Source organism: Sciurus carolinensis, chromosome 8 (genome assembly GCF_902686445.1).
Source record: "Sciurus carolinensis chromosome 8, mSciCar1.2, whole genome shotgun sequence".
NCBI classification, from domain to species: domain Eukaryota; kingdom Metazoa; phylum Chordata; class Mammalia; order Rodentia; family Sciuridae; genus Sciurus; species Sciurus carolinensis.
This window is the reverse complement of record NC_062220.1, coordinates 47,931,202-47,947,026: the sequence shown is the minus strand read 5'-3', so window position 1 is coordinate 47,947,026 and position 15,825 is coordinate 47,931,202. Positions and strand designations below refer to the sequence as shown.

At 30.7% G+C, this 15,825-nt stretch overlaps 1 protein-coding gene across 2 annotated transcripts in view; it reads left to right on the top strand.

The window, feature by feature from the left end:
- The window catches only part of Casd1 (CAS1 domain containing 1), a 40,097-nt gene that overhangs the window by 17,151 nt on the left and 7,121 nt on the right, over positions 1 to 15,825 (top strand). For both annotated transcript variants that reach the window (XM_047562412.1, XM_047562413.1), the window contains exons 6-14: positions 2,119 to 2,163; positions 2,548 to 2,671; positions 3,808 to 4,022; positions 5,736 to 6,158; positions 7,352 to 7,441; positions 11,227 to 11,346; positions 12,320 to 12,476; positions 13,382 to 13,461; positions 15,686 to 15,787. In XM_047562412.1, the coding sequence (XP_047418368.1) occupies positions 2,119 to 2,163; positions 2,548 to 2,671; positions 3,808 to 4,022; positions 5,736 to 6,158; positions 7,352 to 7,441; positions 11,227 to 11,346; positions 12,320 to 12,476; positions 13,382 to 13,461; positions 15,686 to 15,787 (1,356 nt within the window). The remainder of the gene's footprint in view (positions 1 to 2,118; positions 2,164 to 2,547; positions 2,672 to 3,807; positions 4,023 to 5,735; positions 6,159 to 7,351; positions 7,442 to 11,226; positions 11,347 to 12,319; positions 12,477 to 13,381; positions 13,462 to 15,685; positions 15,788 to 15,825) is intronic.

Genomic DNA, 15,825 nt, shown 5'->3' with positions numbered 1-15,825 from the left:
ATGGTGAGATATAATAGAGAAGTGGGAGAAACTTAGGCTAAATTGTGAAGAAAATGGCAATCTAGATTTAATACTTTAAGTGAATGAAAGTCATTAATAAATCAGAGCTATTAAGATGGACTTAGGAAGTCTTGGTTCAGACTAAGGTGATGCTTGAAGTTGTTTGGAATAAATTATATAAGTAGAGGATTTAGAAATTGAAGAGAAGAATTTGTGGGGAATGGAATTATCAAAAAGCTTCTGAGAAGGGGTAGAAAGAAAAGCAAAAGAGAAATGACTGTGATATCACATACAGGGAGGAGGGAATAGAAGGTAGATAGTCTGTAGTGTCACTTTCGAAACTAGATAAGATAGAGTGAAGCTCCAGGATTTGCCAATACTAGAGTTTGTTCATAGGCTGTGATGACAGTTTAAATGGATGGTGAAGTACAACTCAAAACATGATAAATTGAGGCATAATTGGTAAACTGAGGTGATGACTGAGAGAAAGAAATTGGCATGCTAAGGACAGACTACTCTTTCAGGTAATTTGTGGGTGAGGCATGTGATGCAGAAGACTGAGAATAGACAGCATTAAAGGAAACATTTTGAGGATAAATGATTGAACATTTTTAGGTTGAGGGAAAGAAGAAGAGTGGAAGAAAAAGACAAAACTCATATTTTGAAAGTTAGAGGAGATAATCCATGGATCATAGCTCTAGAAATGAAAAGGGAGGGATCTAGACACAGTAAGGAATGAGCTGTTGGGAATGGGATGCATTTCCTTACTCTGTTGTCAGTAGTTGAAGTTGTAAGAGTAGAGTCAAGAAGGCAAGAGCTCATGTATTGGATGAATTCTATTTCTTCATGAAGTTTGAGAATTAGACTTTATGCTGAGGAGTAGGACAGATAAAACCTATCTGAGAAATTTAAGATTTGGGATTACTTCCTAAAGAATGAGAAAGGAAACTAACCAGGGATGAGGATAAAGTTTTTTTTTTTTCTTCATTAGCAAAAATTAATGAATCTCATCAATGAGAAAAATTTTTCATTGAATTCTGTAATGGTGTAAAATGAAGCAAGCTAGACTGGAAATGGGCCTATCTCTAAAGAAAAATGGTTCATTTTGTTATATTTTTCTCTGTTTTCTTAGGATAATATACTGAGCATTTATTATCTTGATAATGGGAAGGTAACAGCTATCATTTTATTTTTTTATATGGGTCAGATAAAAATCTTACTAAATTTCTTGCTTATTTAAATTGTTTCTTGTGTACATTATTGTAATATTGGGTTGTTCATGTGGTGGAAAGTGCATAAATTCAAAAGAGTTGGAAAAGTGAAGTTCTGACTGTTCTAGCAGGTACTAGCAATAACTCTAGTAATTATTCTGAGTCTGTATCCTTGTTTCATAAGTATGTTTTATATCTTTGTGCCTACTTCACAGGGTAGTAAGAACCTACATTAAAATGAGATAATTTAAGGGAAAATAGTAAACTACTAAGTACTATATAATTGCTATATATAGTGCTATATATAGTAATATAAGTGCCATATATATTACTATATATTTTATAGCATAACTGCATATTATAAATAATATAATTTACAGTTGTTAAGCATTTCTAGAGATATCACCTTTATTTCTGCACATAACCTTTAATAATGATCAGTTTATTTTGCTAAATACATTTTAGATTCGGCTTTCCCAAAAGATTATGTTTCCCTAGGTCACTGATCTTGTATTTTATTTAACACTTTTACTGTGTACCCTGTAGGCTTCCATGAATACCTTTTAATTGACTGACATAATACCCTAGAGCTTTACTCTAAGCAATTTATTCAGAGTTCAGAATAATAGGTCATATTAGATTTCAGTAGTTTTTTTGTTTTTTCTAAGGACACCAAAGAATTAACTGTACAAGTGGCATGCCGTTCTATATACCCATACAGCCATGTAAGATTTTTGGCATCCCGTATATATCTTGTTATAACAAGAATTCAGAAAGGAATTCTAGAAACTTAAAATGCATTTAGGAGGAAGAAGAACTTAAATTTTAAGGAAAAAGGTAAATGATGTTACTTATATTCAGTCTCTGTACTGGATGTAGCATAATTATAATGATTTTCTTCCTTTAGGATTCTGTTGCAAAACCCCATGTGATTGTAGCAGGAGCTGCCACAGTAAGTACTTGTCTGTATTCTACATAATGATTTTTGTTTCAGACTTAAGGTCATGCTAAGAAAAAGTTAATTCTTGATTGTATTTATTTTTAATTTCTTATTTGTATTATAATAAATCAGATTAATTTTAATAGAAAAATCTGAGCAAACAGTAAGCTTGGTGTTAAATCTCAGTATTTTATATCTATAATTTCATTCCTCTTAAATGTTATACATTGAAAGTTAATTTTATAATGGCTTTTTGAACTGTTTTCATATATTTCTTGAAATAATTTGACCAAATTTTATTCTAATATTAAATAAAATGGGGACTTACAATAAGTAAATTATGTATTTTAATTTTTCTGTGATAAATACTAAAAAATGCTAATTTTTACTTCTTAGTGGTCCATCAAGATTCACAATGGTAGCAATGAAGCACTATCTCAATATAAAATGAACATTACCTCCATAGCACCGCTTTTAGAAAAATTGGCAAAGACTAGTGATGTTTATTGGGTCTTACAAGGTAAGGAATGAGTAATGAAAAACTGTCATTTTGTATATATTTTAAGGCATGAGTTTTATTATGTCCTGTTTCAAGAAACAAAATTACTGCTTTATGAGAATAAACTTTGAAATAAGGTTTGCAAGATTAGAATAAACTTGAGTTATTTGCTTGCTTTCTTTAAGGAACAGATTAATAAATATAATAAATAAATTAAAAATATTCTACAAAGAACCTCAATAGGCAGAATGGCTATAGAATGTAACAGAGGTAAATCCAAAAGAAATAAGTTGTTTGCCTCTGGTTCTTCTTTACAAAATATACTTACTATGATTGTAAAATTCAGAGAAAACTATTAATAAGTCTGTTTTATAACATTACAATCATTGGAATAAATGCTTTCAAACTGACAGAATATTTGAATTCACACACCTACTTTATACATGGCAATAAAATTCTTAAAGAGAAAGTAGATATTAGGTCAACTCATTTCAGGAATTTATTGAATGTCTATTACTTAATGCCTAACACAATATGAGATGCTTTGGATATTTTAACCACTCATCTTGTTTGTCAGAAACTCCTATGATTATTTCCTAGTTGAATGTCAAGGTGAAAAGAATAAGAAAGGGTGATGATAATCTGTTCCATAGTTCCTATTTACTCATAGACTCATAGCTTTTCTCTTACTAAAATGAGAAGAAATTAATTTATTTATAATAAGTGACAAGAAAATAGACCTCAGTCCTCAATTATTACTTTTGAATTGTGTGAATAAAGTTTAGGTGACAAGAGAAAAATAATTAACTGCTATTCTTTATTATGCAATCTTCCATAATCCAGTTTTAACTTCTTATTACCAATATCAAAAAAATTTAAACTCTCAAGACATACTTTTTCCTCAAAGCTGTGTACATGGAAAGGAATAAATGTCTTTTTCAATTTGCGGGAGCTGTTGACTGACTCAAAATTTAAATGTAAGATAGGGAATTTATTGCAAACCTTGGTCAACTTATGTAATAATAATTATTTGGTGCCTCTTATCAACTAGACATTAAGAACAAAAAATGGTGTATGGATCTACTAACTTGCATGATCACAATTTCTACCAGTAGGGATTTTTAAAATTTGTTTTAAAAAATGTGTTTCATGTACAGATCCAGTTTACGAAGATCTATTAAGTGAAAATAGGAAAATGATCACTAATGAGAAGATAGATGCCTACAATGAAGCTGCAGTCAGTATTTTGAATAGTAGCACCAGAAATTCTAAGTCAAACGTTAAGATGTTCAGTGTTTCCAAATTAATTGCTCAAGAAACCATCATGGAATCTTTGGATGGCTTACATCTTCCTGAATCAAGCAGAGAAACTGTAAGAATTCCTACATTTTTCAGTAGTGGAGATGATAATATCAGTTGGTTATAGCCGTAAATCTCACAACATGATTATAAATATTTTATTACAATCTTAATCACTCATAGTTTTTCTAGTTAAAGATACATCTGGAAATAATCGTGCATTGATTCATCTCACTGAACATATAAGTGAGAATTTTAGTATACTCTAAGAGAAAAAGAAGTTATGGAAGGAAGGAAATGAAACTGAGGCTGAGACAGAAAGATTGACAGTTCAAAGCCAACCTCAGCAAAAGTGAGGCACTAAGCAACTTAGTGAGACCCTGTTTCTAAATGAAATACAAAATAGAACTGGGAATGTGGCTCGGTGGTCTTGTGCTCCTGAGTTCAATCTCCGGTACCCTCCGACAAAAAATATATAAATCTAAGAAGGATATAAGTTCTCAGCCCACTCATGTTTGAAAACCACTGCTCTATTTTCTCACTGTAACTCTTAAGCTTCAGTGAAGAGCACAGTTTTTGATATATAAAATAATCTTTATTTCCCTATAACTCTTATACTTTAAGCATTATTCAACATACAGAGTAGACAATAACAAATTCAGGTTGACTGATGGAAAGGGATTTACATTAAATGTGAAAGAGAACTGCATAATTATAAATTTTCACACATAGTAGTAACAAATTATTTACAGTCATGTTTTTGTGTTTTTTTTGTTTTTTTTTTTTTTTAAATAAAGCAATGGTGTTTAACCTTTTTGAAGGTCATATAAGCCCTTTGGGTATCTAGCAAAAAACAGTGGTTCTGTTTCTCTCCTATAGAGAGCAAACATACATAATTCTCCATACTTTAAAGGACATTGTGGACTCTTCAAAGATAATTTAAGAAATTTGTTATGGAATTTGTAGGCTAGGATCTACAAAAATACCAGGCATAGAACTTCCTGAAGTCTCAGGGCTAAAAGGATGACATTTTTCTAAACACTTGATTGAGTATTTGAATGGCTAAGCTTAAATAATTGATCTCATAGAGTTTCACAGATGTCTAAACTAAAGTTTTCATAGAACTGGAGTTTGAATCTTCAAATAGAATCTTGATAGCTTACCTAGAATAATTTTTATTCTAATCAAACCATGTTGAAGATTCCACATTTTATTTAACATTAGAACTCTTAAAACTACAAAGTCCTATATTGTCTATAAGCTATGAACTAAAAGGTTAAGAGTTAATAATTAGCTAAGAATTAATTTTGTGACATCAGTTATTTTACTTTTTTTTTTTTTAACCTTGAAAGATTGGAATGCTGAAGTATTCTGGTATCTTCTGTTTTGAAAGTCTGCCAATTAAAATTCTTTGGTCCTTGACATTGTCAGTATTTTTTTAACCAAAGGTTTTGATCCATTGGCAGCCATGAAATCCATATTTTTTTCTTGAAGGATAGTACCATATCAGAGTGTATTCCAAGTAATAAATATAGGTTTTATTTCCTGGGTCACATTATAGAGTGAATTTCTTCTCATGGGTCACAGCCTCAGAAGTTTGAAGCACCCTGAGCTACTCATTGCAGATTGATGGAATACCGTTATTTGCATGAGTGGGAAATGGTTACAAAACATACAGTCCATTTTGGTTTCAGTGTTGAAAACTCAGCAATATTCACAGGAGGAAAATCAAATGTGAAATATATCACTGACAAGATAATAACCAAATAACTTGATTTGTTCACAGAGTGCAATGATTCTTATGAACGTGTACTGCAATAAGATTTTGAAGCCTGTAGATGGGTCCTGTTGTCAACCTCAGCCTCCTCTTACTCTCATACAGAAACTAGCTGCTTGTTTTTTCACCTTATCTATTATTGGATATTTAATATTTTATATAATTCATCGTCATGCTCATCGGAAGAATAAGCCATGTACCGATTTGGAAAGTGGAGAGGAAAAGAAAAATATTATCAATAACTCTGCATCTCCATTAGAAATACTTTTGCAGTCTTTCTGCAAACTTGGTCTGATTATGGCTTATTTCTACATGTGCGACCGTGCAAATCTGTTTATGAAGGAAAACAAGTTTTACACACATTCATCTTTCTTTATTCCAATTATCTACATCTTGGTTTTGGGAGTATTTTACAATGAAAATACTAAAGAGGTAAGAATCATTTTTAAGTTTATGTTGTCCTACTTATCTCATTGCAAAATTTAGATTAAGAAATAATATCATTTATTGTGCCAAAATATACAAACATGTATACAGATGAGGATAAAGGAATTTTGTGCTTCTACTTAGTGGATTCTTTTTTTAAATTAATTTCTTTTATTGCTACATTATAATTATACATAATAGTGGAACGCTTTATGACATTTATACATGCACATGACATAATTTGACCACTTTCATTCTTCAGTACCTCTCCTTCCCTCTCTTCCTTCCTTTCCCTAATTAGTGAATTCTTAACTTGATTTTTTGAAATCGTTTGGAGGAAGTTCAAAGGGTTGAGTGAAGATTGTTGAAAAGTTGGAAAAGTATGACCTGTGAAAAAGAAGTCATGGGCTTAGTGTTATTTTGCCTGCTTGGGGATGGAGAAAGTAGAAGCACTCCTGATTTTATAATGACCTTTAAGCCCCATCTAGGGCTTACATAGGATCTACTGTTTATTTTCTTTTATTTAAAAAATTGTATTAACAAATGCCTATATGCACATATATACTATACGTGTGTGTGTACACATATATATATATATATATATATACACACAAATTAAAACTTACATAATGATGTGGCCACTATTCCCAATATGCTGAATTTCCTAATTTAGAATTGCTGTCATTCCTCAGAATATTTGTGTAATTTCTTTTCAAGGCATGAGTTACTTAAATTAATTCTATTATTAAAAAAAAAAAGCTCAAATGAGGATGATTAATAGACTTCATCTCCAATGAGAGTATACGGAAAATAATTTATAATAATAGAACTTTTCCTGTCAGTAAAATGTAAGAGAACTGTAAGATCTTTTTTTAACTCTGAAATTCTAAAATTTTGATAAAATTGTTGAATGCCATTTTTAGATTTGTAAATATATCTGTCATCTAATATAAGATCACAAGAACCAGCTTAAATAATCAAAACCTTTTTAGTTTATAGTTTTTTTCAATTTCAAAATAGTTTATTAGATCTTTTAAAATGATAATTTGTAACTGTCTCCCCCACTCACATAATCAAGATTCTTTTAACAAAAGTATTAGCTTATATACTGTAAGAAAAATTTTAGCATACTTGATATATACTGTTCAAATAATTACTTCCTGATAGATTTTAAAACAGATTATGATTCCTTTTTGTAGACTAAAGTATTAAATAGAGAACAAACAGATGAATGGAAGGGCTGGATGCAACTTGTGATTTTGATTTATCATATCTCTGGAGCAAGTACTGTGAGTATTTTAAATTTAAGTTCAGAAAATACAGGAAATAATGTCACTTTAACATTTTTGCAGGGACACTGGGATTTTTGTTTGTTTTGTCTTGTTTTGTTAATTTTCTCTATACGTTAGAGACCTTTCTTATTTCTCAATCTTTCTGTCTTCTTATTCTTCTGACTCTGAGAATCCATTAGTTTAAAAGCAAAATGAATTTAAAAAGAAAAGCAATATTTCATTTGTATTAACTTGACCTTAATGTAATAGAAGCAGCTGATATCTCAGGGTATTATTTGATATCATCTTGTTGAATAGCCAATGCAAAATTTTCAAGAAACACAATTTATAGAATAGGCAGGTTACTATCAAAGTAAATCAAATTAGGTTATTATATTTATATTTTACCCTTCACTATATTTTATGAAGTTTACCAATTATTTTTACATTTTTAAAGTTTAAAAAGCTTAGAACCCTCTTGCCTCAGAGTTTAGAGCATCCAGATACAGATGGACTGCCATTGTAGACCATGTAGGGTGTACCATACTTTCTAAGCATTTCTTCCTTGGAGCTGTGGAGGATCCTTCTGTACCTAGGCAAAATCCTTTTGCTGTTCTTAGATGTCTTAAAAGACTTAGTATTTTAATGATCTGTGGCTACCTTGGATATGGTAGGGTTAGATAAAGATGATCATTCTGGGTTGTAACATTCCAGCTAAATTACAGTTAAAACACTTTTGCAGGTGAGTCTAACAACCTCTTTTCACACTGCTAATAGACGTCTAAAAAGAATATTTTAAAAATTTAAGAATCTCAATTTGGGAACAACTAAACTGTTTTATTGCTTTATTTGTTTATATAAAGCACATGTCTGTACACATTATTTGAATCAATAATAAATTGAGATAAGAGGGGAGTGCCCAGAACATTCTAAAAATTCAATAGCAGCAATTAAGAAGGTAACTAATATTTGTAGTGGGGTATTTTCAGATGACTTTAAAATTTTGAAAACAATATTATACTTCATTTTCTCTATTCCAAAAACTGTTGATGATTTTATGGATGTTTTGTTTGAAGGGTAGAAGGCAAAGGAATGAAATATAATTTTAACTAAAATCTTATGGCTATGATATGTATATTTGTGGCAGCAGTGAAAATTCTGTGATTACTCCAGCTGAAAGGGGGATAGTAGACTTAAGTAACTGTGGTTGAGCCAGGAAAGTAAAAGATCCAAGACCAAGAAAGATGGAGATGGTAAGACTTAGTTTGTAAACCCAGCTCAGAATTAATAAGATAAATCCAAAGGTTCTAAGAATGAAGTAGTGATGAATATGGAATCCTAGAAATACCTGGCGTAGGAATAAAGACTGAATTAATTTGGGGGGGAAAAAAAGTGTTTTGTTTGAAAATGCCATTTAGAGACATAATTAATTGCTGACATATTAAAGGGTGATACTACTATAAAAAAATTAGGTGGAAAAAATTAATGGCAGATTAAGTGCTTCAATTCAGTGATTCCAGAAAGGATTTAAGTCATAAAAGAATGAAGGCAATTTGGATTCTCTTTTAATCATTTTGATTCTCTTTTAATCTTTCTAATATATCTTCTTAGGCTACATCCTAATACATTCTAATATACAACTAAAAAAAACAAAACAAGATCAGAAGGACATACTTTTCTTTAACAGATCATTTATAATGATTAATTAATATATCCATATTGTGTTAGATAAGATTTTGTGGTTAAAAATTACTTATCTGTACATTAGCAAAACCTTATTAATATAGATATTTTTGGGACCTGATTCTTGGATAGTTGAGACAGTAACCTCACTAAACTGTTTAACTGCCATCATTATTTCATTACCTAATCTTAATATTTTGAGTAAAATATGTCAAACTTCTAATTGTACTGTTTTTATGCTAAAAGAGAAACTCAAAAATTTGAGAGAATTATTAAATTAACCAGATGGTCTGGCACATTATAATTGTTAGTATAAACATGCTTTAAAAATGTAATGTGTATCAGGGCATAGTGGCACATGCCTTCCCAGTGACTCAGGAAGCTGAGGCAGGAGGATCGAAAGTTCAAGACAAGCCTCAGCAACTTAGTGAAACCCTGTCTTAAAATGAAGAAAAAAGGGTTTGGGGTATAGGTCAGGGGTAGACAGCCCTCCTGGGTTCAATCCCTAGAACCCCCCCCCAACACACAAACAAATATATTTGTGTATAAATATTTATGTATGTATGTGTATACAGTAGATGATTTTGTGTTCCATTATGCCTTGTCTTTTGTGTGTGTGTGTGTGTGTGTGTGTGTGTGTGTGTGTGGTGATGCTTGTTTTTCCCTTGAGAGTTGCATGAGGAGACCTGAATGAAAGTTTGTGTGGGGATATTGGCGGTACTAGTAAAAGAATAGAACCAGATATCACCCTAACTATTAAATCTAATGAATTTAGAATTCCATATATAATATATTTTTTAATACTAAAATTTTGTTAGAAGTAACACTGGACTCATGAAAGACAAAAAGAAAAATAGTTTGGATTAAAAGATACTGAAGAGGTATGACAACTAAATGCAAATGATCCTTGATTTGAGGGTCCTATATTACAAAACATTTTATTAACCATAAAGAATATTACTACAATAATCAGAAATTAAGTATAGATTGTATAGTAGATAAAATTATATTTATATAAATTTCTTGGATGTGATCACAATAATGTAGTCATGTGAGAAGCTATCTTTTCTTCTTAGGAGATAACATGGTGAAATAATTAGGAGTGTGCCACATGTTCTATAACATAATTTTAACTTTATCATCATACCATATAGATGTTCATTATACTTAGATATTTTCTGTTGGCATAAGTATCTTAAAAAGTTGGGAAAAATACTACATGAAATTCATAATAGGCCAGCATTGGTAGGAATCTAGAAAATTGTTGTGATAATATTTAATTCAGTTTAAGTTAGTTGTATATACTGCCCAATTTTGCAGTTCCAGCCCCAATCTTTTTTTGTTTAAGCAGTAGCCCACCCCATCACTCCTTTTTTTTTTTTTTTAATTTTTTTGATTGTAGGTAGACACAATACCTTTATTTTATTTTAATGTGGTGCTGAGGATCAAACCACCAGGACCTCATACATGCTAGGTGAGCACGCTACCACTGAGCCACAATCCCAGCCCAGCCTCAGTCTTGAAGGGGTTTTAAAACTTGTTTTAGGGAGAGTGGTCGAAGTCACTGGAATTGGTTAACATAGGTTTGACATTTGTTTTCAAGTACTCATAGAGCCATCAGATGTAAGTGATTTAACCCAGGCATATGGCTCTAGAGCTTGATTCTCCATTGTGGTAGCTCTACCATATTGAGTGCTTGAAGTGCAGCTAGTCAAAATTGAGATGTGCTATACATGTGAAATACGTCCCAGATTCAGTATGATTAATTATAACAAATACATGCTAAGGTCAAAAGCTTCATATGAAAAAACAATGTAAAGTATCTTCTTACATGTTAAAATGATAATATTTTGAATATTTTGAGCTATTCTGCAGATTAGAAAATTCATAGTCATACAGCTAAAAAGTGACAGAACTAGGCTTTGGACCTACATCTGTCTGATTCCAAAATCTACATTGTTGTAATTCTCCCTATAATCCCTAACTTTTGAGAATAAACTTTTCATTGACCTAATACCATATGAAAATGACATTTTATTATCTTTATTAAATGTACTTATTATGACAATTCAAGGTATAGTTTTTATTCCATCTCATATTTTATCTATTTTTGTCAACAGTTTTTGCCTGTGTACATGCATATTCGAGTTCTGGTTGCTGCATATCTGTTTCAGACAGGGTATGGGCATTTCTCATACTTCTGGATCAAAGGAGACTTTGGAATCCATAGAGTATGTCAGGTAGGAATGCATTCTTTTTTTTTTTCCCCCTTAATTCAACATGCTTTTGTGCCTAACTGTTGGGGAAATAAAAATATGTCATTTTAAGAACATGATTAATTAGGTTTATGAAATAGCACTTCAAAGTTGTATTTCTGTATTCTAGATTTAGTAATTTAAGGTAAATAATTTATTATGGATAGAAGGAAAATGTAATTTAGAGAATATTTATGAATATATAATAAAACCATTGATACACCAGGGAAAACATTATTGATTTACTTTAGTTTTATAGAGATATACAGAGTTACCTGGAATTACTATTATATTCTTTTTTGTTCCTCTCTGAGGATTTCTGTTTTCTGCCTCATGCTAAGTAGTTTCTAGCCATTATTTTATTTATCCTCTCTTGCAACCCTGAGTTATCTTCATGTTTATAAATGAGGAAACTGAGGCTCAGAAAGATTAAATAATTACCCAAAATCACATAATAAGTGGGATAGCACTAATTTAAATCTGCTCAAATTTTGTTCTTTGAGTAATTTCAAACAGGTATCTGAAATGACTATCACAAAAGCCCCAAGGACATTTTTTCATTTGAGTAATATTTCTTTATACTTAAAACAAAACTCAATTTTAATCCTAAATGGGACAAATTAACATCAAATGAGAGGTGAAATGGGCATCCTTTTCTTGAGGTCATCTTAATCTCTGCTTATAACCTGTAACCCAAGGAAGGAGGGTTACAGTTTTTTTTCCCCTACGTTTAACGAAGTGGCACTTGTAGCTAGACAGCATAGGCTAGGACTTTGCTGGGATGTAGTAAATATAATGATGTATCAGCTCTTTACAATGATTGTAGGAAAAAAAAAAGTAACTTTAGGAATTAGTAAAATGTACTGTCATTTGACCCTTTATACTCTGTCAGAGAAAATCTGTCTGTGCTTTTCACGTATACCTGGAATAAAAACCATTTTCTTCTCCTTTTTAATAGGTCTTATTTCGTCTCAATTTCCTAGTAGTGGTGTTATGTATAGTAATGGATCGACCTTATCAATTCTATTACTTTGTTCCCTTGGTCACTGTATGGTTCATGGTCATATATGTTACTTTAGCACTGTGGCCACAAATAATCCAAAAGAGAGCAAACGGTAAATATCCTTTCTTATTAATGTTAATTTCTTTCAATGTATTAAATTTCTCTGTAGTCACTAAAGGCTATTATTTTTATTAAGAGAACTGTAGATAGTTTATGTGTAGTTTTGATATTTTGAAATTTAAAAAATTGTTTCTAAAATATGTAGAAACGTAGGATATAATTTCTGCAGAATATAATATAATGTACTGTAATACTCCAGAATACTAATTTACATTTGTTATGTTTGTTCCCTTTTTAAATGTAAATTTTTTAAAACAATTTCACATGTTAACTAAAATAACAGTTTTCATACTGCCTTGTATAGAACCAGAGTAGAACCAGCTGGAACAGAAAAGGGAAAGCTAAACCATTTGCACAGTTATTATCAATCTATTTTACATATAAGTAGCCCGAGTACTCAAAGGGTTGCCATTTTCAGATTTTCCATACCCCTTTATTGATTGTGTTAAAGGAAGGCCATCGTCATTTATCTTAGTGTTTTTTTTCTTTCAAGATTATATCTTTAAAATGAAATCTTCCTCTTTTTGGAAAAATAAAGAATTTTTTATTTTTACAAATATATCTAACTTTCAACCAAATGTTGTATATCAAAAATATTTTTCCATTGGCTTCCATTATAATAACGAAGAACTTTTCAGGAAAGAGGTACATGAACAGCAAGTACACAGGGTATCAGTTATATGCTGTAGCCTTATTCATCACAAGAATCCTCCACCTTTTTTTCCTTTTACTCTACCTCTCATTTATACTATCTAGATATATTTTGCATATCCCTGTGAGCAACCTTAAATAATTTTAAGAACTATTCAGGGCATAAAAATGTTAAATTAAGAATATTTAATATGCTTTCTAATATAAATTTCTATTTTTTAGTAAATTAAATATTTTCTCTCTTAGGAAATTGTTTCTGGCATTTTGGCTTGCTGTTGAAACTAGCCTTTTTACTGTTATGCATATGTTTTTTGGCATATTCTCAGGTTTGTACAGTCTTTTCAGTTTATATTTTGTAATTTATTTTAAAGTTCAAGTCTATTAAAGTATGTGAGAAGAGTCAGAGCTTTTTTTTAGCTTCATTTTTTAATGACTGTAATAAAAGTGTCACTCTGTAGTTGACTACTCAGTATAGTTCTTTTGAGACCTATCTACTTTTGTTACCACTGTTTTTGTTGTAAGAGCAATTTAAAGCTCTTCCTCTGGCAATTGTTCAAGATCCATTTTACTTGACTTTGATCAATCAAACGTTTATTGAATGCCTCTTATAAGACACTACTCTAAGTGGAAATCAAAATTCTCTTGACACAATTTGTAACTTAGTTTGTGCATTATTCATTGCATCAAACTGTTACTTGATTTTTCTGTAACTGCATAAAGTAAAATTTGGGCAGTTAGTAAAACCAACTTAGGTGCAGAGGAGTTTATATATGTCACATGTTTAATTTACTAAAATTTTTGGTCATCTTCCTAGCTCTGACCTTATATCCTCCTATTCTGATGGTTGAGATTTTCTGTTATTTCGTCAGGGTGACAGTCTGCTAACTGCTGGTTAAATCTATCAGACAGGCATGCTATTTGGGCAGCATGATATTTATAACAAAATATTTTAATTTGAATGTTTAATGTCTATAGTTTTGACATATTCTACAGTTTACTCACACCTCCAACACTATTTATGTCAGATATAAATGCACTATAGACATATTGTATATATGTGTAATTCTGCAAATATTTTGGGAGGGTGGAAGGAGAGGATTTTGTACTTATTTTGTTGCTTGAAACTACTTAAAACATTCCTATTCTGTGTGACACCCAGGATTTTTTATAGGAGATAAAATAATAAGGAAACAACAGGCAATTATATAAAAAAAAAATAGGTAATAGGAACAACTACTTGATATTTATTCACTAAAATTCCCAACACTCTGTGAGCACTTCTAAGGGAAATAAAAGAAAGCTGACCAGAGATTCAGTAGAGGCTATAAAAAGGTTTCCCCAGCTTTAGGTCAGTGTTGACCATTGGGCAACAAAAAAAGGTACATAGTCTACTGTAGCCCACTGTCTTTTTAAAAAAAATGAATGCTCAATAAATACTTTATTGATCACATAAGAAGTAAATTTTTAATTAGAAATAAAAGTTTAGATTATAAATGCATCATATATTGTCATAGATATACTGCACATATATGATATATAAAATACATATATCTATTTAATATAGATCTATATAACATATCTATATTTCAGTATACTTCAGGTTGCAACTCTGTAAAAATCATCCTTAATTTTCTGAGCTGTAGATTTTAATACAACCTATTTTTAATATGCTATGTGCGTATCTTAATTCTATGCTTAAGTGGAGATTATTGCATTTTCTTAAAAGTAATAAAGTTCTTAGGACCTAAGGATCCAGCATTATCTAAAATATATTATTATTTTCATGTATTTCCTTGATTTTTAATAACTTTTTTGAAACCATTTGCTGTGGCATTAGGAATAAAAGTGGAGCTTTCCTTAATAGAGTTTGTCGTCATTCCTTAGCCTGGAAATTGAGGTTTTTGTTCTCTTTTTTGAAAGACTTCATTAATGTGCAGGAATGTACCCAAGACTTCTGCCCCTTCATTCCCAGATTTTCCAGGCTGTCAGATTACTAAGAGGGTACTATTCACTAACTTGACTAAAGTAAAAGTATAAACTGTTTCAAAGACTAGTAATGGCATTTTGGGTAAGGTGACTAATTCAGAGCACTCTTTTAACTCCAGTAGTTAAACTATAGATCTCTAAGGACATTTAGAGGAAGGAAAACTATATTTTAACCTTAAAAATCATTCTTTGGAACAGTGATAACATATTAGCTGAATTTTTTTTGTATTTTTCTGTTAGATTAGTAAATATTAGTTGTTTTGTATGCTAGATTGAAAAATTTGAATACAATAATTTTCCAATTACTAGGGTTTTAAATTTGCAGTGTCAATAGCTTTTATGTGAAATGAAAATCAGTTGAAAAGTTTTAAGTCATTTTTATTAGCCATGGGTAAATTTATTTTAAAATGAATTTCAAATGAAGTTATATTTGCACATGAATAGAATTTAAAAATTGTGAATGAACCCTTTTGATCCTAACTTCAGAAACTAAATTTTACAATAGACTTACAAAGCAAGTATTGACATATATCATTTTAGCTTAATTTTTTTTCCCCCCCTCAGGGTGCATTTGAGAAGATCTTTTCTCTTTGGCCATTGTCCAAGTGTTTTGAACTGAAAGGGAATGTATATGAATGGTGGTTCAGATGGCAGTTAGACCGTTATGTATGTATTTACTTTGTGATATTTCACCTTTTTAAATT